Genomic DNA, 26,334 nt, shown 5'->3' with positions numbered 1-26,334 from the left:
CCATGTCTAATTTGTGGTGCAGTCACCACACGAGTATTATTTTGTTTCATATCATTTTTGGTGGATTCACATTTCACTACCGTTTGAATCTTTATTACTTTTGAATGTCACATTCATAGATTTTTTTGCAATTTTAGCGCTGCACGTTTCTCTACTGAAGCACTCAAGCGCTCCGTCTGTGGGACTCTGATCAACCCAACACAATCAAACACTGCTCCACTGATTACAGAAGCGCATTCAAAAAGAACTCAATTTACCTCACAGCCTAGCACCTAACCTAACATGCTGCACATGTTTTTACCATTTATCAAATTCCAGATCCCTAAATACCTTCTGACAGATATTCTAAGCTTAGTTTAATGGGGTTTGAAGTTCACAGACTCATGGGTTGAATAAAGATCTATATCCCCGTGCAAAACTTTGTAAATTAAGCCTACGTTCAAATGTTGGTCAGATGGGTTTGCGTAGCCTCAAATGCGTGAAAATCAATGTATTAAATCAATAAATAAATAAAGGACATAAGTGCAAGTATTAATTCTTCAAAAAAAGTCCAATATAAAGTGCAAGCGCTAATAGTGACTTCAGTGAGGTCATATATAAGTTGAAATAAAGTCCATGCTCCAAACATGAGGCATGTCAACCACCTTCTTCTGCCCAAACGGTATCCATGTGTATCATAGATAAACAATCGTGAACGTTCACCTCTGTGCACCGTCCCCGTGCTCTCAGAACTCTCACCTCATGTAAAATAAAGACAAGCCTTTGAATAATGTATTCAATAAACTGGTATACTGCTCCACCGCTCTCCACCTTCAATAGGTACAATTCCCAGGGTTACTTGGGCACTGGTCCCTTTAAGACACGTGCAGTCCCTTTACATCTCTGTTGCATCCGCTCAGCAACATGTTAGAACACAATAAACATGCCTCCCATAGTGTAAAATATTAAACAACGACCCTTTATTGTACAGTGGAACCTTGGATTACGAGCATATCCCGTTCCAGGAGAATGCTTGTAATCCAAAGAACTCGCATATCAAAGCGAGTTTACCCAATAGAAGTCAATGGAAACGAAGATAATTCGTTCCACATTGACTTCTATTGCATGCAATACCGCATGTGGCCAGAGGTGGAGGGGGGGCACCAGAGAGACTCAGGAATACTCAGGGATAGCTCGGATGCATTCGGAAACCCTTGTAAAGGCATGGAAACACTCGGGAACTGAGTATTTCAAAGTATTTCCAAGCGGCTCAGAGTGTCACCGGCGCCCCCGCATCTCTGAGGAAACCCTCGGAAAGGCACGGAAACACTCGGGAATGGAGTATTTCCAAGTATTTCCGAACAGCTCAGAGTGTCACCGGCGCCCCCCCCCCCACACCCAGGGGCTTGAATCCTGCTCGTTTTGCGAGACAACACTCGCAAACCGAGTCAGGATTTAAAAAAAATAATAGCTCGTATTACGAAACGCTCGTTACTCTCAATCCGAGGTTCCACTGTACTAACAAAGCCTCTTACATAAAATACAGTAAAAAAAAAAAAAAACATATGTAATCTGGTGTAAAATGTTAATTAGGTTAGGGAGTCTCCCAATCAAGACCTTTTTCTGATGAGACAGTGAGCCGAAAACAATAAAAAGGAAACGGTGCTTTTATTCCATACACTGCAGTGGAGAAACACAATACACAGTTCTCAATGAAGCAGTAAAGTGAAAGTGTTTCTGAGGTTTCATCTACAGGCTATACAATTTTATATGTATGTCTATGTATAAGGTATAGGCGTGTTATAGGCGTGACCCTATAGTTTAGTCCAATCAGTATTCATATATTTTTAGTAACAATGGAACAGTTAAATGGGTGCATACATCACATGACTGGCAAAAAACTAATAGAATTCAGCAGTATCTGGTCAGTTCAGGTTTTGGTATGAAAGCCTATTTTGAGCAGCTTTCTGGGTTCTTATCAGTAGTTTGTGTCGTCACATATCCAACAGTTTCGATTTCCCTATATACATATATATAAAACGCAACATTATCAGATCCCTATAATTCTACTCAATGCTCAGCATTGCATGGTATCTCGCAACACGTCCAGTTTTGGGGTCCTACGCATTTCGTCATGCCGCACCATGTGACTTCATCAGGGGGACTGATTTACACTATGGGAGGCATGTTTATTTTGTTCTAATATGTTGCTGAGCAGATTCACCGGAGATTTAAAGGGACCGCAGGTGTCTCAAAGGGACCAGCACCCGAGTAACCCCGGGAATTGTACCCACTGAAGGTGGAGAGCGGGGGAGCAGCATACCTGTTTATTGAATATATTATTCAAAGGCTTGTCTTTATTTTTTATATGAGGTGAGAGTTCTGAGAGCACGGGGACGGTGCACAGAGGTGAACGTTCATGATTGTTTACGTATGATACACATGGATACCGCAGAAGAAGGTGGTTGATATGCAACACATTTGGAGCATGTGGAAAAGTAAAGAAGGGGAGGCGCCAACTAAGTGTAGTATTAAAAGTTCAGCAGTTAACCACTTCAGCCCCGGAAGGTTTCACTCCCTTCATGACCAGGCATTTTTTTTTTTTGCGATATATCACTGCGTTGGTTTAACTGACAACTGCGCGTTCATGCAACGCTGTACCCAAACAAAATCGATGTCCTTTTTTTTCCCCACAAATTTCTTTTAATGGTATTTGATCACCTCTGTGGTTTTTGTTTTGTGCGCTATAAAAAAGAAAAAATGTCAATTTTGAAAAAAAATAAATAATATTTTTTACTTTCTGTTATAAAACATTTTCAATAAAAAAAAAATGTAATAAGTCTAATTTCTTCATCAATTTAGGCCAATATAAATTCTGCTACATATTTTTGGTAAAACAAAAATTCCCAATAAGCGTATATTGATTGCTTTGCGCAAAAGTTATGGCCTCTACAAACTATGGGATATTTTTATTGCATTTTTATTTTTTATTTTTACTAGCAGTGGCGGCGATCATTGATTTTTAGCCTCACTGCGACATTGCGGCGGACAAATCGGACACTTTTTGGGGACCAGTGACACCAATACAGTGATCAGTGCTAAAAAAAATGCACTCTCACTGTACTAATGACACTGGCAGGGAAGGGGTTACCATCAGGGGCGATCAACGAGTGTTACAGTTTCTATGCTGTGCTACTTAGAAACCTTTCTTACTATATCTGCAAACTCCTGAAGAAGCGCATTTGTGCTCATAACATGTAGAGCGAATTCTCTGTATGACCTCATATTGTGACTCAACTACTCCACGCACTTTATCTCCATTGGATGCTGCTACTGGTTACATTTATAATTGTACCAATTTGGATCAATATATGATTTATATATCTTGGAGGTGTTATTCGAGTCTTTGTTGTCATTTAATATCAATATGTTTTCTTTCTTTGTTAAAACGCTTCCAGACCGCCGAACGCCGATATACGCCCTTACTTTGAGGACAGATATCTTAGTTATGGCAGCAGCTAGCTGCCATAGCCCCGGTATCCTCGTGTTCGGCTGGCAGTCGGCTACAAGATAAAAGTGGTCTCTGCGGCGGATTCGCCGCAAAATCACTTTTATCGGCGGCTCTGGCGCCCTCCGCCGCTTACCGAAGCCGTCGGCAGCGGCGGAGGCGATCCGGTCCTCTCTGTGGCTGTGCATGGAGACGAGTGACGGGGAAGATGGCCACCCATCTCCATGACATTGTAGGACGGAAACGACCTCAAAAAATCACTTCCGCCCATAGCTCTTAAAGGGACATTTTTTAAAAATCATTTTATATAAGCACAAATTTTTAATTTTTTTTGCATTTTAGTGTAAATATGAGATGTGAGGTCTTTTTGACGCCCAGATCTCATATTTAAGAGGTCTTGTCATGCCTTTTTTCTATTACAAGGGATGTTTACATTCCTTATAATAAGAATAAAAGTGACACAATTTTTTATTTTTTTTTGAAAGTGTAAAAATAAAAAATAAAAGTTAAAATAAATAAGAATTTTTTTTTTTTTTAAACGCGCCCCGTCCCGCCGATTGCAAAAGCGAACGCATACGTGAGTAGCGCCCGCATATGAAAACGGTGTTCAAACCACACATGTGAGGTATCGCCGCGATCGGTAGAGCGAGAGCAAAAATTCTAGCGCTAGACCTCCTCTGTCACTTAAAACATGCAACCTGTGGAATTTTTTAAATGTCGCCTATGGAGATTTTTAAGGGTAAAAGTTTGTCGCCATTCCACGAGCGGGCGCAATTTTGAAGCGTGACCATGTTGGGTATCAATTTACTCGGCGTAACATTATCTTTCACAATATAAAAACAAATTGGGCTAACTTTACTGCTGTCTTATTTTTTTAATTAAATTTTTTTTCTTTTTTCCAAGACCGCTGAGCAAATACGGTGTGACAGAAAGTATTGCAACGCCCGCCATTTTATTCTATAGGGTGTTAGGAAGAAAAAAGTAGACTGTTTGAGGGTTCTAAGTAATTTTCTAGCAAAAAAATAATTGTTTTTAACTTGTAAACAACACATCTAAAAAAGAGGCTCGGTCCTTAAGTGGTTAATATGCGTTTGTAAACCACAATTTTAACTTTATCCAATTAAAAAGTTCAATTTATTTTGACCAATTCTATGCGTGTGCCTACAAAGTCCATTTTTCTATTTTAAAATTGTGATATATGACCCCACTGAAGTCACAATTAGCACTTGTACTTTATATTGGATCTTTATGAAGAATTGATACTTGCACTTATGTTGTTTATTTACTTATTGTTTTAATACATTGATTTTCACGCATTTACCATTTAGGATGCGCAACCCCATTCTACACTATTATATTATCACATGGTGGGAACACAATTTAGGGTTGCAGCAACCCACGCACCTATATTTGTATTCACATTTTTTGCAACACTTGATCCCATACACATAGCGCAGAGGGTCACAACACTTATTTTAGCTACACGAACCACCTAAACAGAAATGCTAAACATACTCACACAGTTCCCGAAGAAAACATAGTTCCATCCAGTGTTGGTCACATGACTATAAGCAGCGGTGGCTGCCCCCCCCCCCCCCGGTTGGAGAATAACAACAAAAAAAACACAACAAAATGACAACTAAAATATGCGGAAAAACGCATTTCAAAAAAGTTATCAATTGATTTGCATTTTAATGAGTGAAATAAGTACTTGACCCTTTCGCAAAACATGACTTAGTGCTTGGTGGCAAAACCCTTGTTGGCGATCACAGAGGTCGGACGTTTCTTGTAGTTGGCCACCAGGTTTGCAGACATCTCAGGAGGGATTTTGTCCCACTCCTCTCTGCAGATCCTCTCCAAGTCATTAAGGTTTCGAGGCTGACGATTGGTAACTTGAACCTTCAGCTCCTTCCACATATTTTCTATGAGATTAAGGTCTGGGGACTGGCTAGGCCACTCCAAGACCTTCATGTGTTTCTTCTTGAGATACTCCTTTGTTGCCTTGGCTGTGTGTTTTAGGTCATTGTCACGACCCATTTCCAATGCCCTGGCTGAGGGAAGGAGGTTCTCAGCCAAGATTTGGTGGTACATGGCCCCGTCCATCGTCCCTTTGATGCGAGGAAGTTGTCCTCTCCACTTAGCAGAGAAACACCCCCAAAGCATAAAGTTTCCACCTCCATGTATGACGGTGGGGGATGGTGTTCTTGGGGTCATAGGTAGCATTCCTCCTCCTTGAAACACGGCGAGTTGCGTTGATGCCAAAGAGCTGGATTTTGGTCTCATCTAACCACAACACACTCAACCAGTTCTCCTATGAATTAATTAGATGTTCATTAGCAAACTTCAGACGGGCCTGTACATGTGCTTTCTTGAGCAGGGGGGCCTTGCGGGCGCTGCAGGATTTCAGTCCCTCGCGGCGTAGTGTGTTACCAACTGTTTTCTTGGTGACTATAGTCCCAGCTGCCTTGAGATCATTGACAAGATTCTTCTGTGTAGTTCTCACCGTTCTCATGATCATTAAAGTGGTTGTAAACCCTTACAACACACTTTGATTTACAGGTAAGCCTAGATTAAGGCTTACTTGTAGGTCCAAGAAATATCTCCAAAAACCTACACGGTTTAGGAGATATTTGCCAAAAGACAGGCACCGCTGTCTACGGCGCATTCGCCGTAGACAGTGGTGCGCAGGCGCACTGAGCGCGCCGCGGTCAACGGCGATATGCTGTGAGTGGCGGCTCCCATGCGCATGCGCGGGAGTGACGTCATCGCGGCTTCGCCGAATGGCAGCGGCGGAGCGGCGAAACCCACCGAGAAGATGGATGCGCCGGACTACAGGGGACAGCGGTGACTTCGCTGGCTCCTGTGTCAGGTAAGTGACACATAATGGACTACTATGCGATGCGATGCGATGCGATGCATAGTAGACCATTATGCTTTACCTTTGCAGGGAATGAAAGAGGAAGTAAACCCATCAGGGTTTACTTCCTCTTTAAAACTCCACAAGGTGAGATCATGCATGGAGCCCCAGACCGAGGGAGATTGACAGTTATTTTTTGTTTCTTCCAATTGCAAATAATCGCACCAACTGTTGTCTCCCTCTCACCAAGCTGGTTGGCGATGGTCTTGTGGCCCATTCCAGCCTTGTATAGGTCTACAATCTTGTCCCTGATGTCCTTGGACAGCCATGGTAGAGAGATTGGAATCTGATTGATTGATTGCTTCTGTGGACAGGTGTCCCTTTAAGAGAGTGCTCCTAATCTTAGCTCGTTACTAGTAGAGAAGACACCTGGGAGCTAGAAATCTTGCTGATTGATAAGGTTTCAAATATTATTGAGATATAAATATATATATATTGTATTGAAATTATTTCACTCATTAAAATGCAAATCAATTTATAACTTTTTCTAAATTCTTTTTTCTGGATATTTTTGTTGTTGTTCTGTCTCTGACTGTTAAAATAAACCGACCATTAAAATCAGACTGATCATTTCTTTGTCAGTGGGCAAATGTACAAAATCAGCAGGGGATCAAATACTTTTTTCCCTCACTGTACCCATCTAGGTTACGGACAGGCAGCACTCCGAATGGTGGCGGCTTCTATTGCGTCTCCTCCTCCTCTACATCACAAGGGCTTCTCCTTCCTCCTCCTCCTAGGCATCCAATAGGATTGTCTGTCCTTTCAGCCAATTGGGTGACAGGTCTCAGGATCCGCTTCCTGATTGGCTGGGAGGAGGATCAGTGGGACAATAGCGAATATTCATTCACTACTGTCACACAACTGGGTGGGCTCTGTGCCCCTGGGCCCACCCTTTTTTTAATCATGTGCTTAAAAAAAACACCCCTACCATTGGAATTCATGCGTCCGGCGCCCTGCATATAGATTAGGGGGCCAGACGCATGTATAGGGGGGGGGAAATGCCTGTGTGCCCCTAATGGACGATCCGCCACTGACTATAAGCATAGGCATTTGGTCACATGATCTTTTCTAAAGAGAAGTAATAGCCAATTGTAACCTTGATCCTCCCCTTTAAACGGAAATCACAAGGCCTTTTGGTCATGTGACCTGCACTGAAGGGAGCCTAGAAAAGCATTCTAGCCCTTTTTGTTAGTCTTTCTTAGCCCTTGTACACACGGTCGGACATTCCGACAACCAAATCCGTCGGATTTTGTCCGACAGATTTTGTCCGACGGATTTTGTCCGAAACTGTTGCATACACACAGTCGGACAAAGTTGTCGGAAAATCTGATCGTACTTAACGTGATGACGTTATTTCATTAGGACAGGACTACGTTCACGCTAGTAGCCAATAGCTTTGGTCTAGGAATTTGATCTGAGCATGTGTGGCACTTTGTCCGATCGGAATTCTCTACACATGATCGGACAAAGTCCGCTCGGATCATGTTGTCGGAAAATGTTATAGCCCAGCTGGAAAACTTGGTCCGTCGGATACTCCGATGGAAACAGTCCGATGGAGCCCACACAATGTCGGATTATCCGACAACACGGTCCTATCTGACATTGTCCATCGGAATGTCCAACCGTGTGTACAAGGGCTTATACATTTCAGCAAGACCTCAGGTTTATGATAACTTTCAGATGGAGGTCAACTGCAATATGGAGTCTGTTTATTTCAGGGAATTGATGACACAGTATGGAACTGACATTGTTCTCCTTCTCTGAGCTGCCGCGGCTAACTGTTGTCTTTGTCCTGCAGGTTTGGTGATGTCGGCCATCACGGTGATCATCCTGGTTCTTTATTTTGCTATTGATAACTTTGTTGTCCAGAAAAGGCAATGGCTTCCCGAGTGCACTCCCATTTACATCCAGTACTTTGTGAAATTCTTCATCATCGGTGTCACTGTGCTGGTTGTAGCCGTCCCTGAGGGCCTTCCCTTGGCTGTAACCATTTCTCTGGCATATTCTGTTAAAGTAAGTCTTTTAACTTAAATTTTTCATGTCCAAAGTCCTGACTGGCCATCCTGTTCACTGACAATAACACGAATGCTACTTTATTACAGAAAATGATGAAAGACAACAATTTAGTACGACATTTAGATGCCTGTGAGACTATGGGCAATGCCACGGCAATCTGCTCGGATAAAACTGGAACCTTGACAACCAATCGAATGACTGTGGTTCAGGCTTACGTTGGAGATGTCCACCACAAGGAGATCCCAGACCCTGGTTCCATTTCAGCCAAAACTTTAGATCTTCTAGTGAATGCCATTGCAATCAACAGTGCATACACATCCAAAGTCCTGGTAAAGTCAAGTTATTGTGCCGTCTCTTGGACTGAATGTCAGGAGCACTAATCTTTGGTTCTTTTGAGAAGGTCAAATAATTGTCCTTTGGATAATTCCAGGCTGCGGTTGTGTTTGATGTTTTATCTAAAAGACATGACAAGTCCTTCCCCATGTTTTCCAATGATAACCATTTATATATGTGAAACTTAAAGTTGCAGCAACTTCAAAGTAGTTCATGCACTACTTTGGTACGACTTTCATGCAACTTGAGGGCCATAGTTTTCAATGTTAACCCTCAAAAGTTGCATGAAAGTCATATCTGAATATTATACAATGCAACAGTTGTGCAACACTTGTCTATTACCAATGGTCAAAGCCAAAGTCGTTTCCAAGCTGCACCCATCCAAAGTTGCGTCAAGGTTGCATCAAAGGTGCACCAAAGTTGCACTCTAAAGTCAGAGCAATTTTCGAGTCGTACAAGTGTAAATAAAGCTTCAGTCGCACAAATGACAATATTTGTGTTAGGTTAAAGGGAAACTAAAATTACGTGGGCTCATATTTTTATATTTTAGGTTTGGATGTTTTGTTTTACAGACAAAGAATTTCCAGAGCACGATGGGTTAGCCAAAAAGAGATGGCTTTGATTGCCAGTTTTTCAAACTCTCATATAAGGGATCAGTCACTGCTCTGATGGTTTTAAACCTCAGCTTGAGTTACTGAGTTATGTAAACAAGGAACTTTAAAGCAAAGTGAGACCTTGAAAAATGTGGAAATGAACTTAACGCTCCATTTGTTGACCCTAAATATAATGCTTGGTTAGCTGCTTCCCTGGCTGTATCAGCTTCATTCACTGCAGAGGAGTTTGAGGAAAGGATGTTCATCGGTCTTCTGCCAAGTGCCATCCTGAAGCTCTTCTAGGTGGTCTTGGCTCTTGGGAAGAGCAGGAGAGCCCAGGAACCATACCAGCCGTACTGTAAAAATGATCAAGCAGCGACTGTATTACTTTTACTTTACAGCTTTAAGCCAGATGAACAAATGAGCACAAGTTTATTGCTGTCACTGCAGCCATGAGTTTGTGCTAACCCTTTACCCTCTGGATACCTCCGAAGGAACTGCTTAAGTTTGTTACTCTGCTTCTCAACCCCAGAAATAGCCTCAGCCCCTCTGGCACACCTGGCAATGTGATTAATAGAATACCACAGTAATGACACACTGTCAAAGTTCAAATATTAATGTTTTTCTTCAATTTACTTAGGTGACAAGAAACTCAAAATGGTATTGGTCAACCAGATCCCGGACAAACAACCAGGATTTGTTTGACGTGATTTTAATAGTGCTCAAGTAAATTTCTAAGATATGCAAATGGACATCATCAATACAGTCAGTGACAGATAATACGTAAATACCTTCTTCAAAACAACTGAGTAGTTGTAGATATTACCAATACTAAAGGGGAACCCCAGGCCAAACTATTAACTGTTAACTCTAATGAGAGGTCTGACTTAAAAGTAATGGTATAAGGGCCCTTATAGCAGAAACGACAGTAATATCTTCGTTGCAGATCTGATGGTCTTCACCGGCATGTAGGAGCTCATTAACTTTTATCCAATAAGGTGTAGTAGCAAGCAATAGGTTTCTTAAAATGAGGAAAGCTAAAGGTGTCTATGCACAGTGTTCAAAGTAGGTTCAGTAAAGTATTCCTAAGGTAGAGATGTCTGTGCAAAGTGTCCCAGTGAAACCATAAGAAAGGATTTGTAGAGGTGGGTGACTGTCTTCTCACCAACGGTAAACCTGATGCAGCCGCTACATATATATAAAGTATATATATATATATATATAAAACGAACCTCACAAGCAATAAGGGAGCAAAAAATCAATGGCCAGTAGTGGCAGCCTAAACCAAACTGATCCATAACAAACAAAATCTATAACAAAAGCACTTCTTTGGGTATCTGCGGTAGATTCCACGTTTTGCTATATATGGATCTCCTCACCTGGCAAAATGGCTGTCCTGTCACATACATGGCAAACACCTAAATAGGTAATATTGTACTTTCTTACAAGCTGGGAGTGACTTCATTGCAGTGTCCATTTAGGTATGTAAATTTATACACCAAATGTATGTGTGGATGGGCATTATCCAAAGGACAAATTTGGTTAGCTATCTGTATTATTCATTTTTATATATATATATATATATATATATATATATATATATATACATATATACATATATACACTGTATAAAGACATAGAACTGTGCAAACTTTTTAGGCAGGTGTGAAGAAATGCAGTAAAGTAGAAATGCTTTAAAAAATGTATGTTATTTGCTTATTTATATCAATTTACAAAATGCGAACAGAAGAAGAATTGAAATCAAATCAAAATTTGGCGTGACCACCCTTTGGTTTCAAACCAGCATCAGTTCTTACACTTGCACAAAGTCAGGGATTTTGTAGGATTAGAGTCGGGTGTATGAATAATCAATTATACCAAGCAGGTTCGAATAATCATCAGTTTCGTATGTTGAAGCACGGTGATTAACTCTGTAGGCTTTAAAACTGGGTGAGGAACAGCTAAACTCTGCTACTAAGGTGAGGTTGTAGAGGACGGTTTCATGTCACAGGTCATACACCATGGCAAGACTGAGCGCAGCAACAAGACAGAAAGTAGTTATACTGCATCAGCAAGGTCTCTCCCAGGCAAAGATTGCAAAGCAGACTGGGCTTTTGAGATGTCCTGCTCAAGGTCTATAGAAGAAGCACAAAGAACGGCCAACTTTGAGGACCGCATATGCAGTGATCGGCCAAGGAAGCTTAATGCAGCAGATGAAAGGCACATCATGCTTACTTCCTTCCACATTGGAAGATATCCAGCAGTGCCATCAGCACAGAACTGGTAGACTGGTAGGCTTAAAACTGGGTGAGGAACAGCTAAACTCTGCTACTAAGGTGAGGTTGTAGAGGACGGTTTCATGTCACGGGTCATACACCATGGCAAGACTGAGCGCAGCAACAAGACAGAAAGTAGTTATACTGCATCAGCAAGGTCTCTCCCAGGCAAAGATTGCAAAGCAGACTGGGCTTTTGAGATGTCCTGTTCAAGGTCTTTTGAAGAAGCACAAAGAACGGCCAACGTGGAGGACCGCATATGCAGTGGTCGGCCAAGGAAGCTTAATGCAGCAGATGAAAGGCACATCATGCTTACTTTCCCTTCCACATTGGAAGATATCCAGCAGTGCCATCAGCACAGAACTGGTAGAAACCAGAGGGACCCAGGTACACCCATCTACTGTCTAGAGAATTATAAAGATTGGAGATGGCCCCACAAGATAATGAATTAAATTACAAATAAAACCTTACATCGTGCACCATCATACAAAATATATATGGAATGGGTATTTGAAATTCTGGTTTCCAGCCAGAAATATCAACAAAAATGCGAGCAGAGGGACTATTACGGTGCACATTAAACATATGAACACATTGAGAAAAACAATTATGTAAAAAATGTTTTATCTCAATTTATTTGAATATAAAAGCATTTAACAATACAACATATCAATAGCTCATGGGGATAGCTCAGACAAACCGGGGGAAGCATCCCCCGGCGACTGGGAGAGGTATTTCTCCCGGTTTGTCTGACATATCTCGGGGCGAAGGCGTTTGGGTAAGACTCTGAAGATATTGATATGTATTGTAAACATGTTTTCCTCTCCATTTTTTGTTGTCATTTATGGTCACTTCACACAATTTTTATTGATCTAACTGTGTTTCATGTATATATTCCTAGATGTACCGTATTTATCGGCGTATAACACGCACTTTTTTCCCCTTAAAATCAGGGGAAAATCATGGGTGCGCGTTATGCGCCGATCCTCCCACCGATCTGCCGATCTGCGCTCTGTGGAGCGCCGCCGACATTTACCGAGCTGAGCCGAGTGTATTGTGAACTCGGCTCCGCTCTCAGTCACGCCCAGTCCCGCCTCCTAGCCTTTACGTCCCGCCATTGGCCCGGTGTTGTGTCCATCACAGGAGCCAGGACAAGAGGCGGGACGGGGGCGTTACTGCGAGCAGAGCCGAGTAGCCGAGTACCCTCGGCTCGGCTCGGTCTATGTCGGCGGCGGGAGGAGCCGAAGATCTCGGCGGTGGGAAGAGCCGAAGATCTCGACGGCAGCGGCGGGAGGAGCCGAAGATCTCGACAGCGGCAGCGGGAGGAGCCGAAGATCGCGGCAGGAGGAGCCAAAGATGGCGGCGGCGGTAAATTTAAAACTAACCATACTGCAATTTTGTGGAAGGCTGCAGGGGGACAGTGTAGGGCTGCAGGGGGACAGTGTAGGGCTGCAGGAGAACAGTGTAGGGCTGCAGGGGGACAGTGTAGGGCTGCAGGAGAACAGTGTAGGGCTGCAGGGGGACAGTGGAAGGCTGCAGGGGAGCAGTGGAAGGCTGCAGGGGGACAGTGTAGGGCTGCAGGAGAACAGTGTAGGGCTGCAGGGGGACAGTGTAGGGCTGCAGGAGAACAGTGTAGGGCTGCAGGGGGACAGTGGAAGGCTGCAGGGGGGCAGTGGAAGGCTGCAGGGGGACAGTGTAGGGCTGCAGGGGGACAGTGGAAGGCTACATTGATGGGCATTTAAAATGTAAGGTTTTTTCCTTAAACTTGCCTCCTAAAAGTTTTTTTCCTTAAACTTCCCTCCTAAATTTGGGGTGCGTGTTATACGCCGATAAATACGGTATGTATTTCCTGAAGAAGCTGTGAAGAAAAACTAGTCGAAATACTTCACCTTCCCCATGAGCTATTGATATGTTGTATTGTTAAATGCTTTTATATTCAAATAAATTGAGATACAATTTTTTTTTTACATAATTGTTTTTCTCAATGTGTTCCTATGTTTAATGTGCACCGTAATAGTCCATCTGCTCGCATTTTTGTTGATATTTCTTGCTGGAGACCAGAATTTTCAAATACCCATTCCATACTGTCTAGAGAAGTCTGGCGAGAAGTGGTCTTCGTGGAAGAATTGCGGCCAAAAACTCTGATGTGGAAACAAGGCTCAGCTACTCAACGATGCAGGAAAACATAGGAACTGGGGTACAGAAAAATGGCAGCAGGTGCCCTGGATTGACGTGTCAAAATGTGAAATATTTGACTGTAGCGGGAGGCAGTTTGCTGGTGAAGGGCTGGAGAGCGTTACAATAATGAGTGTCTGCAGCCAACTGTGAAACATGGTGGAGGTTCCTTGCCAGTTTGGGGCTGCATTTCTGCAAAAGGAGTTGGAGATTTGGGTCAGGATCATTGGTGTCCTCAATGCTGAGAAATCTAGGCAGATACTTATCCATCATGTCATACTATCAGGGAGGTCCAAAATGTATTTTGCAGCAGGACAACCACCCCAAACATACAGCCAATATCATTAAAAACGACCTAATGGTTTTGCCCCTCAAAGAGCCATGATCTCAATATGATTGAGTCTGTCTGGGCTTACATGAAGAGACAGAAGGATCTGAGGCAGCCGACATCCATGATCTGTACTTAGTTCTCCAAGATATTTGGAACAATCTACCTGCCGAGTTCCTTCAAAAACTGTGTGCAATTGTACCTAGAAGAATTGATGCTGGTTTGAATGCAAAGGGTGGTCTCACCAAATATTGATTTGAATTTATTTTCTGTTCATTTATTTTCTGTTTTGTTCTTTAAACCAGGGGTCATCAACCCCCGGTCCCCGGCCCACTACTGGGCCATGGCCCTTCTGCAGGTGCGGGCGGCCGCAAGACACATGCTGGGCTACCGGCATGAGAGCGCTGGGTGGATGGAAGAAGCGAGCGGGCGGGCAAGTAGAGATGATATCATCTCTCTCCGCCCCCCTCTGCATCACCGCTCTTCCGCCCTCAAAGCCAGTCTGTCGGAGGTGCAGCGGGGAGCAGAGAGATGACATCATCTCATACTGCCTGCCCCGCATCGCCGCTCTCCCCCGGCTCCTCGGTGTGTGGAAACAGGATTCCTTGTTCAGCGGCGCAAATTGCCTGCCCCCCCAGACAGCTAATTAGGGATGGCAGAAGGGTGGAGCCAGAGACTGAGAGCCGAAGGAGTCCCGGACCCTCCCTCTGCCTGATGAGACCAGTTGCAGCATGAGGAGAGAGACACCCTGCAACATCCAGAGGGGCGTTCCCACAGAGATGTGACGTCATCAGTGACAGGTGAGCTGTGTGTGGGAGTACAGGTGAGGTGTGCTGGGACTTGTAGTTCACCCCCTCATACCACAAGGGGCGCTCCACTCTCTCCGCATCTGGTGACAGGCAACGTGGCAGGTGGCAATCCACATCTTGTGGCAGGCAGTGTGGCAGGTGACTAGGCACATTTAGCAGCAGGCGACAGTGGTAAGTGACACACTCAGGGCTCCCACTGATTCTACAGTATGGCGAGTTGAACTATTTCATTTATTACTGCAGTGTAAAAATTGAACTAATGCGCTTCGATCACCCCGACACCATATCAAGCATGGTGCCGTGATGATTGAATCACTAACACCAGCCATTGACCGTGAAAAATTGTGACCCCCCTCCCCGGTCCTTGGCACAATTTTCAGCCACACAGCCGGTCCCCGGTGCCAAAAAGGTTGGGGACCACTGCTTTAAACTATTAACACTTCTATTTATGAAAACATTCTTCATTTACAGCATTTTTTTTTACACCTGCCTAAAACATTTGCACAGTAGTGTATATAGTGAGTTCCTCACCATATTGAACTTTCAATCTTCTTGCTCAGCCAGCGGAAAAGGAAGGTGGTCTGAAACGGCAAGTTGGCAATAAGACGGAATGCGGTTTGCTAGGATTTGTGATGGATCTGAAGCGAGATTACCAGGCCGTGCGTGCTAGTATCCCCGAGGAGAAACTGTACAAAGTGTACACCTTTAATTCTGCCAGGAAATCCATGAGCACCGTCGTTAAACTGGAGGATGGAAGTTACCGCATGTACAGTAAAGGAGCCTCAGAGATCATTCTGAAAAAGTAAGCAGATGACCAGGCATGTACTGGCCTTTGGGACTACAGGGAGTTTCCCGGTGGGCCGATGGCTCAGTGGGCCACTCTGATGTAAGGGAGTGCTGATGGGACACTTGATGTAAGGGGGTGCTGATGGGACACTCTGATGTAAGGGGGCTGGTTATGGGACACTCTGATGTAAGGGGCTGCTGATGGGACACTCTGATGTAAGGGGGTTGGTGATGGGACACTCTGATGTAAGGGGGCTGGTGATGGGACACTCTGATGTAAGGGGGCTGGTGATGGGACACTCTGATGTAAAGGGCTGCTGATGGGACACTCTGATGTAAGGGGGCTGGTGATGGGACACTCTGTTGTAAGGGGCTGCTGATGGGACACTCTGATGTAAGGGGGCTGCTGATGGGACACTCTGTTGTAAGGGGGCTGGTGATGGGACACTCTGTTGTAAGGGGGCTGCTGATGGGACACTCTGATGTAAGGGGGCTGGTGATGGGACACTCTGATGTAAGGGAGTGCTGATTGGACACTCTGATGTAAGGGGGCTGGTGATGGGACACTCTGATGTAAGGGGGTTGGTGATGGGACACTCTGATGTAAGGGGGCTGCTGATGGGACACTCTGATGTAAGGGGGTTGGTGATGGGACACTCTGATGTAAGGGGGCTGGTGATGGGACACTCTGATGTAAAGGTCTGCTGATGGGACACGCTGATGTAAGGGGGCTGCTGATGGGACACTCTGTTGTAAGGGGGCGGGTGATGGGACACTCTGATGTAAGGGAGTGCTGATGGGACACTCTGATGTAAGGGGGCTGCTGATGGGACACTCTGATGTAAGGGGGTGGTGATGGGACACTCTGATGTAAAGGGCTGCTGATGGGACACTCTGTTGTAATGGGGCTGCTCATGGGACACTCTGACGTAAGGGGGTGCTGATGGGACACTCTGATGTAAGGGGGCTGCTGATGGGACACTCTGATGTAAGGGGGCTGGTGATGGGACACTCTGATGTAAGGGAGTGCTGATGTGACACTCAAAATGTAAGTGGGCTGGTCTGGATGAAGTCCAGGGCCAAATTTCTGTCCCAGTCCAGCCCTGCAGATGACTTATCTGATCCCGCTATGAGCTTATGGGCACCGGGGGAAACAGGCGACTTCATCATCTTATGTTTTGTAGGTGTTCGCAAATCCAGGGTGGAGATGGAGAGACCAGACTTTTCAGGCCCAGGGATCGAGATGAGATGGTAAAAAAGGTGATAGAACCCATGGCCTGCGATGGACTCAGGACAATCTGCATTGCATACCGGGATTTTAGCCAGAGTCCAGAGCCGGACTGGGAAAACGAGAATGATATATTGGCGGATCTGACATGCATAGCTGTTGTCGGCATTGAAGATCCAGTCAGGCCAGAGGTAAAGTATGTACCTTGTTTGAAGACTGTTTTCTTAACTTCAATGAAAACAAAGAAAAATGCCATGTGATCTTTTTGATTTTTCATAATAGTAGTGTGAACAATGTTTTTTTTTTTTTTTTTTTTTTTACTCACCGTAATCCTGTTCCTGGAGATTATTGAGGGACACAGAAAGTCTTTCACCTTTGGGTTATAGTGCTGACTACAGGGGGATTAAACATTAGCAAGCGAGGAAATATAACCCTTTAACCACCAGAATGACTCAAAGAGAGCATTATCTTAAACACAGAGTAATAGGGAACTTTTTCTCTCAATGGGCTCCAAGCAGGGGTGTACCTACAGGGGTCGCAGTGGTCACCATTGTGACCCAGCCTCATACTCCAATGGGCCCGTCCAGTCCTCCTGTACAACTGGATGTGAGGTGCAGCGGGGGCAGCAGCATGTGTAAGCAGCTGATTCCTCTATGCAGTCACCGTATGCCCGCTTCTCCTCTCCCTCCCGCAGACATTCAGCTATAGCCGCAGGAAGGAAATGAAGGTCATTGGTCACTCTACATGCCACCCCCACCGCCTACCTATCCATGTCCTGCTGCCCCTGGCCCCTGTGTGCTCCCATGCCCCCCCTCCCCCCTGCAGCAGTTCTGGGTTTCCCGGTGGTAATCTGTCCAAGGAGTATGGAACGACCCACACTATCCCATGGAAAGTCACACAGATTAAATGTAAGACAAAGGGAAAGGGAGCACAGACATACCCATAAGTAGCCTTAGATGCTAAATTACATTCAAATCACATCTAACACTGATGGGAATTCTTTCAACAGTATATATGTATGTAAGTGTATATCCCACTTGATTGTATAATAATTCAAATCCAATGTAGTGAGTAGAATTATAGGGGTCTGATGAGATATATATATACTTTCATCTTGCACCTACCTGGATATGTGAGGAATTCCCAGTATTCCTCGCATGAATCCTTGATCCCTTAAACTTAGTTATTGTACTGTATATGCCCCTGCAAACAGAGGACCTGTAGAGACAAACTACTGTTAAATCCGGTTGGGGAGTCTCCAAAACAAGACATTCAGATGAGATAATAGATCTAGATAGGTGCATTTTTATTCACTGCAGTGGAGAAATACAACACAGTTCTCGGCTACTGTAAGCGAGTAAAAATGAAGGTGTTTCTGAGCTTACATCTACAGGTTATACAATTTTATACGTATGAATATGCATAAAATATGGGTGTGTATTAAGTGTATTCTAGTGATATTGATTGTATAGTTTAGTTCAATCAATGTCCATATCTTCTTATGGGGAACAATTAAACATGTGACTGGCAAAAAAAATAGATTTCAGCAGTATTTGGTCGATTTAGACTGGTTTTGATAAGGAAGTAATTTTGAGCAGTTTTTGGGGTTCTTATCAGTAGTTTGTGTCGTCACATATCCAGTAGATTAAATTTCCCAGGAATTGAAACAAAAGAAAAGGAGAACGTCTAGGGAAAGTAAAGACACATGCATTACCAATTCTTAAAGTGATAGTTATATATATATATATATATATATATATATATATATATATATATATATATATATACTGTATATATATATATATATATATGTATATAAAATCTATCAACATTATCAGACCCCTAAAATTCTACTCACTACATTGGATTTGAATTTATTATACAATCAAGTGGGATATACACATATATACACATATACTGCTGAAAGAATTCCCATCACTGTCGGCTGTGTTTTGAATGTTATTTACCATCTAAGGCCACTTATGGGTACGTCTGTGCTCCCTTTCCCTTTGTCTCACATTTAGTCTGTGTGACTTTCCATGGGATAGTGTGGGCACGCCCCATACTCTTTGGACGGATTACCACCTGAAAACTACCCCGCCTATATGTTTTTAATCGACTCTGATCATGCACGATATTTCAATTTGGAGATGTCTTCATCCTCCTGAGGAAGATCAGAACAGTATATGATCGAAAAGCGTTGGGGCTCTTTTTTGAGCAATAGCATTTAGTGTTAAGAAACTCTTTTTTGCTATCTGCATTTATAACATTGACATCTCATGTTTGGATACCATGCATACCAGAGCGCATGTGGTTTTTAATTCATGTGGGTTTTTCTCATATATTTGTATGCAATAAAGAACTTTTTTTTAATATATTCTTTTCAGTACTTTTTCTAGCTGCCTATAGGGGCTTGGGAGTAGACTTGTGCACAATGGAAAATTTTGTTTCGTTTCGGTTCGTTGTCATTCGTAAAATACATCATTACGTTCTGTTATATTCATTAATACGTTTTCGGATAATTCGTTATTATTCGTAGAGTGTCGAATTTGTTCGTTCGTATTCGTTGAAATTCGCTTTTTATGTATGTATAGACATTCGTGATAATGATTCGTAGTTTGGAAAGTCGTTTGTTTATTAAATCTTTTAACACACACAATGACAACGTCTCTTCTCTTCGGCTCAAATACAATACAACACCCTTCTCACTCAGTTCTCAGGAATGCACTTTGCCAGTAATCCAACCTCCGGCACAAAATTAATTAGCTGATTGGACTATAAGATTTACTTTGAGCTGACCTTTTGTTTCATTAGATCTTTAAAGAATTACTGAATTATGTCGAATTCATTCGTTATATTTATTTCGTATTCGTTGTTATTCGTTATTTTTTTATTATTTTATTTTATTTGGACATTCGGATGCATCCAAATGTCCAAAAGATGCAAAATTCGGCCGAATTTCGATTCGTTACGAAACGAATTGCACAAGCCTACATGGGAGCAATTTTTCATATTTTGGGCTGGCAGCACTTTCTCTCCACCTAGGTGGGTGGGTTTCACTTCATTTCATCTTATTGATAACCTTATTTGTAACTATCATTCTTCAGTTTTTTGCTAGTGTCCTAAGAGACCAGATGCCTTTTTCTAAGCTCGGCTGTGACAAACACTCATTTCTTTTATTTTTTTTTAACATAATTGTTTCTCTTCAATCAAGATATATTGTTATATTCGTAAAAAATCGATCTCCTCTATTTGCCGTATCAGGAGACATTGTAGGATATCCTGGAACTCTTTTTTTCCCCCCACAATTCCTGATGTCTATGCTAATCTTTTCTCAGATTAGATTTTGTCTCATTGAACCATGGGAGTCCTTCTTCTAAGGTTGTGTGCTTCTAATGCCACGTACACTCGATAGAATTGTCCAGCGTACTTAGTCCGCCGAAATGCATTTCAGCGGACAATTCGATCGTGTGTGGGCTTCAGCGGACTTTCTCAGTGTAAAGTCCGGCGGACTTAGAAAGTATTTTTGCAGTCCAATCTTTCAGCCGGACTTGGGTTTCAGCGGACAATACGTTCGTCAGTATGCTAGTCTGGCGGACTAAGAATGACGCATGCTCAGAAGCAAATTACGAAAAGGAAGCTATTGGCTACTGGCTATTGAACTTCCTTTTTCTAGTCCCGTCGTACGTGCTGTACGTCATCGCGCTAGCAAACGCCGGACAATTCGATCGTGTGTACGCGGCATTACACTCCTAGTGCAAAGCTGTATGAGACTCCAGACTTCACTGAGAAGGTTTGGTTAGGTCAAGGGTCTCCAAACTTTCTAAGCAAAGGGCCAGTTTATTGTTCTTCAGACTTTAAGGAAATGCTGTTTGGTTCCTCAACAGGTTCCTGAGGCAATCAAAAAGTGCCAGAGGGCTGGTATTACTGTTCGTATGGTAACAGGAGATAACATTAATACAGCACGTGCCATTGCCATTAAATGTGGCATCATACATCCTGGAGAAGATTTTATCTGCATTGAAGGGAAAGAGTTTAACAGACGGATACGCAATGAAAAGGGAGAGGTACGTCATTCAGAATACATGAGCACGTGTGAATATGTTGTGTTGTGAATGTCACCTTATCATGGTGTGCTTGTTGTCTGTGTGTAGATTGAACAAGAGAGGATTGATAAGCTATGGCCAAAGCTGAGGGTTCTGGCTCGCTCATCACCTACTGACAAACATACACTGGTGAAAGGTAAGACTGTGCTGTCACTGGACATACTGAGACATGTACAATAGCGAAAGCGGAGGTCATGATCTTACTGATATATATATATGGGAAAGTTACGACCGTGACCTTATTGACCCATACACAGAGGTGAGGTTAGACTGTGACCTTAGACTGTGACCTTATTAACCCATACACAGAGGTGAGGTAGGATCATGACCTTTTTAACACATACACAGAGGTGAGGTAAGACCATGACGTAATGAACCCATACACAGAAGTGAGGTAAGACCATGACCTTATTAACCCATACACAGAGGTGAGAGGTAAGACCATGACCTCATTGGCCCATGCACATGGGTGAGAGATAAGACCTTGACCTTATTGACCCATACACAGAGAGGAGGTAAGACCGTGACCTTATTGACCCATACACAAAGATGAGGTAAGACCGTGACCTTATTGACCCATAGACAATCGATGAGGTAAGACCGTGACCTTATTGACCCATACACAGAGAGGAGGTAAGACCGTGACCTTATTGACCCATACACAGAGAGGAGGTAAGACCGTCACATTATTGACCCATACACAGAGAGGAGGTAAGACCGTGACATAATTGACCCATACACAGAGAGGAGGTAAGACCATGACCTCATTGGCCCACGCACATGGGTGAGAGATAAGACCTTGACCTTATTGACCGATACACAGAGGTGAGAGGTAAGACCTTGACCTTATTGACCCATACACAGAGAGGAGGTAAGACCGTGACCTTATTGACCCATACACAGAGGTGAGAGGTAAGACCTTGACCTTATTGACCCATACACAGAGGTGAGAGGTAAGACCTTGACCTTATTGACCCATAGACAATCGATGAGGTAAGACCGTGACCTTATTGACCCATACACAATCGATGAGGTAAGACCGTAACCTTATTGACCCATACACAGAGGTGAGAGGTAAGACCATGACCTTACTGACAGATATACAAAGGCCTGCTGGGACAGTTTCCTTTAATACTCAAGGCAAAAAGGCCAAATCGTAGCCCCCTTACCTGAGCTGTGAACTAACCCTAGGTTGCAGACCCTGCCATTATTGCACCCCTTCCTGCTGAAGTGCCCATGGCAGCTGCTACTTCTGCCTACAACTCAGCCTGGCCCTGGGTAAAACCATCACCATACAGACACAAATCAAGGTCCATAAAGACACGGATGAGCGAGTTTGGGTTGGAGGAACTTGACTGGCCTTCACCTCGACCCGATAGAACACCTTAGGGGTGAATTAGAGCGGAGACCGCGAGCCAGGCCTTCTCCTCCAACATCAGTGCCTGACCTCACAAATGTGCTTCTGGAAGAATGGTCAAACATTCCCATAGACACATCTCCTAAACTTTGTAAGAATAAATAAATAAATATTAAACCCTACGGACTAAGACTGGGATGCCATCAAAGTTCATGTGCGTGTAAAGGCAGGCGCCCCAATACTTTTGACAATAAAGAGAACATATAGAGGTGAAAGTTAAGGCTGTCATCCTTACTGACACAGATGAGAGGTAAAAGTGTGACTTTACTGACACCTACAGTATACAGAGATAAGAGGGAAGACTGTGAGCTTACAGACATATAGATTTGAGACGTGACCTTTTTGATACATATAGGAGAAAACCCGGGACCATACTGACGTGTAGAGATTAGACATTACACACTTACTGACACATAAAAAGAGGGGAGAGGTAAGACCATGACTTTACTGACGCATACAGTATACCAAGGTGGGAGGTAAGACTGTGACCTTACTTACATGTATACAGAAGAGAGTGGTAAAACCACGATGGCCTTATTGATACATGTCCTTACCAATCTTATACCAATATATGTATAGAACAATGAATGTGTATACCTTACCAATCCTACCCAATATATAGTTTATATAGATTGCAGTGATGATCTCTTCCTGTTGTAGGTATCATAGACAGCACACAAGTGGAGCAGAGGCAAGTAGTTGCAGTAACCGGAGATGGAACCAACGATGGTCCTGCTTTAAAGAAAGCAGATGTTGGATTTGCAATGGTAAGAACGCTCCTGATTTCTAATATGCTTGAAAACATTTTAATATCTCACACCCCTCAAATACCCCCCCCATTCATCAGACGTCTGTAATAAGTATTTGTATTTTACTATTTTACTAGCACTCTTTTTCCAGAACATTTTTTTTCTTCAATCAAAGACTTTTCTCTACGTTGCTGCGAAACCTTTGACTTTTCGTATAGCAGCTATCTGGCGCGATCATCCATAGCCTGGCTTTTGGATTGCCTTGCCCACAACTTTCTGGGTTGGATGCTTTATGGTTAGCATGAAGCTGGCCTTTTCCGACAATCGGTCCCGTGTAGGGTGCTTTACAGAGCCTGTTCTGGTAAAAGCTAGCCGTGGAGAGCTTTCGAGGTCCACAGCTGCTGGCATTGCCTCCGTTTGTGTAAAAAGCTTTTTTTTTTGGCCATTTTTCTCCTGGGGAATCACAAGAGAGCACATGACTAGGGCAGTCAGATACCTTACTACCCCAAACAAACATGTTTTACTGACTTATTAATAATGACACTGACACCTGCTGGATGTAAATGGCCTCTTCGGCCTTTTATTAAAGCGGTTCTGCACCTAAAATAAAAGTATTAAAAGCCAGCAGCTACTAATATTGCAGCTGCTGACTTTTAATAAATGGACACTTATCCCAGGGTCCAGCGATGTCGGCGGCAGATGACGAGCGATCGCTCGTCTCGCTGATGCCCCCGCCGCCATCCTCTGTCAGGGAATCGGGAAGTGAAGCATTACAGCTTCACTCCACGGTTCCCTACTGCGCATGCACGAGTCGCGATGCGCGTCTCTTATGGTCCCCCGCTGTGTCTCTGGGAACTGTGTGGGGGGGGGGGGGCGTCTGCGGGGGTCTGCGGCGGTCTGGCCGGAAGTGGGTGCAGTTACCTGGATTATCCAGGTAACTGCACCCCCCTCCCCCCTGAAAGGTGCCGATTGTGGTACCGGAGGGGGGGAGGGATCAGATTAGCAGAACTTCCCCTTAGGGTGAAGAACCGCTTTAACAATAAATAACAAAAAAACTAAATAAAACCAAAAACTTTATTTACAACAAAACCTTTCCAGCTCCAATCCCAATACCTTTTGTTGCTGGTCCCTGACGACCCCCATCTTCAAACTTTTTTGGTCTGTAATACCTTTAAGTTAGTATCTGTCCCCAGCCGCCAGAAATTGCCTCGGGGACCACTAACTGACCACAGACCCCACCAAATTTTGTTACCCGGTAGTCTATACTTCAACCAGACCACCGGGAGGACTCCACACCTGAAATGGGTCCCACCATTTAACCAATACCTCCTAAATTTTATTCCTTGTCGTCAAAGACCACAACGCCGCTTACCACCCATAACCACTACCCTTATGTACCATCAAAAACCATAGGGCGGGCGGGCCGGAACTTCTCACCTCTCTTCTCCTTCCCAAACTGCTGACCTTTGCTCGACCCTTCCTTGGACACCAACTACACTCCTCCCCTACTGCCCCGGCTACCAATCCGGTAAGACCTAAACTTCTTTTTCTTCCTTTCTTAACCCCTTGTTATCGTAAGCTACTTACACCCTGTCATGTATGTCCTACGCCTACTCTGCTATTCGGCTGCGTACATGTCTTAGTTCTCCACTCCTGTGTCCCAGATTCAGCCGACAGCGGGCTAAAGCCCACTGTTGGCTAGCGCCACAGAGCCAGACCAGGGATCCTGACAATAATACTGGGATCTGCCCAGATGCCTGACTGGCAGTTGGCTCAGGCTCTCAGCAGGCTGCTGAGAGCCTGAACCAGCCGCTTCCCGCCTCCTGCACATCCCGGCGCGCCAGTGAACGCTGGAGGGGCACAGCAGAGAGCCAGTAACTGAACGTTACCACTCTCTGCTCACTGGAGACCAAGAGCTGAATGATCAGTAGACTTTGATTGCTCAGTTCTCAGTGAAGTGCCAGCAGGGGACAGCTGCAGCATCAGATTGATGTTGCAGTCATCTAGGTGAGTACTAGGTCGCTGAGCATCTTTAAAAATTTCACGTTTCCTGCTGATTTCCTCTGCAGAAGGGGTGATTGCTGTGGGACTGAATGCAGATGTCCTCTACCACGAGGAGTGTCACGTGCACAATCGTCATTAGGCGTCGAGGAAGCATCTTCCTGCTGCTGATCCTGCTTGCAAAGAGCCATGTAGAACTTTGATCCTTGATCCATTTCTACTGCCTACCTAAAAGTGACTTTGGTCACCTTCGGTTATCCTGAGTATCTGAAGCCTTACCACCACGTGGTCAATAGACTAGCTATGTGGTAGCATATTGCTGGTGTCAGGTCCTCTCACCCTGCCATGTATCTACGCCTGGACTGCAGGCCTGGGATTGGCATAGTAGGTGTCTCTGGGCAGAGATGAGAGAACCCGGGCATTGATGTAATACACATCGCTCCCAGGTTCATTGACTGCAGGGAGGACTGGTTGGTTTGGCTGACTGGTCAAAAGAGATTATACCACTGCTGCATTGGATCCCTTGGTCATAGAATTCATGAAGCCAATGGGTGTAGCTTAAAGTTTCAGTTTTAAAAGTCTGGTGAACACTTCCTGGCTTATCCCTCAAATGTCTCCTGTCTGTATACAGGCATAAGTTATGTAGCTGTACCGCCGTAGGCGCTGCTAAGTCTTGTGGTCCACCTGGCACCCCACCCAGCCCGGCATTCAATCCTCAGTCACTCCAAGGCAATGAAAAATCCATGTGTTTGTTTTTGTTGTTTTTATTGAGGGAATAGAACTTGGATGGGTAAAGGAATCTATGGGATGCCCAGTGGAATTTTAGAACAATCAATTGGGACAGAACCATGTACACTCTCTGTACGTGGCACTACTCCAGACTTCTCCTGCACAACTCTTGCTTGCAGACTATGGCTCTCTCTTCCTCCTGCACAAATGTTAGACCCCATTCACACCTGAGCGTTTTGTAGCTTGAAGCCTGAAGCTACAAAAAGCTAGAGGGGAAAAAAATCTATTATTCTCAATGGAGATGGTTCACATCTCCACTACATGTCGCCTGAAGCCGAACGCCTGAAGCTCAAACAAGTTCCGGACCCTTTTTTGTCGCTCGAA

At 44.0% G+C, this 26,334-nt stretch overlaps 1 protein-coding gene across 1 annotated transcript in view; it reads left to right on the top strand.

Annotated features, from left to right (window-relative positions):
• ATP2B2 (ATPase plasma membrane Ca2+ transporting 2) overlaps positions 1-26,334 on the top strand; it is a gene marked incomplete in the record, with an annotated part of 240,335 nt that overhangs the window by 157,514 nt on the left and 56,487 nt on the right. The window contains 7 exon segments of the mRNA XM_077451567.1: positions 8,203-8,417; positions 8,507-8,749; positions 15,495-15,736; positions 16,905-17,139; positions 20,836-21,015; positions 21,103-21,190; positions 23,132-23,238. Coding sequence (XP_077307693.1) covers positions 8,203-8,417; positions 8,507-8,749; positions 15,495-15,736; positions 16,905-17,139; positions 20,836-21,015; positions 21,103-21,190; positions 23,132-23,238 — 1,310 coding nt within the window.

This window comes from Lithobates pipiens, unplaced genomic scaffold, assembly GCF_037356315.1.
Source record: "Lithobates pipiens isolate NorthernLeopardFrog02 unplaced genomic scaffold, aLitPip1_a1.2 Scaffold_23, whole genome shotgun sequence".
Lineage (NCBI taxonomy): Eukaryota > Metazoa > Chordata > Amphibia > Anura > Ranidae > Lithobates > Lithobates pipiens.
This window is presented reverse-complemented; position numbering and strand designations above follow the sequence as displayed.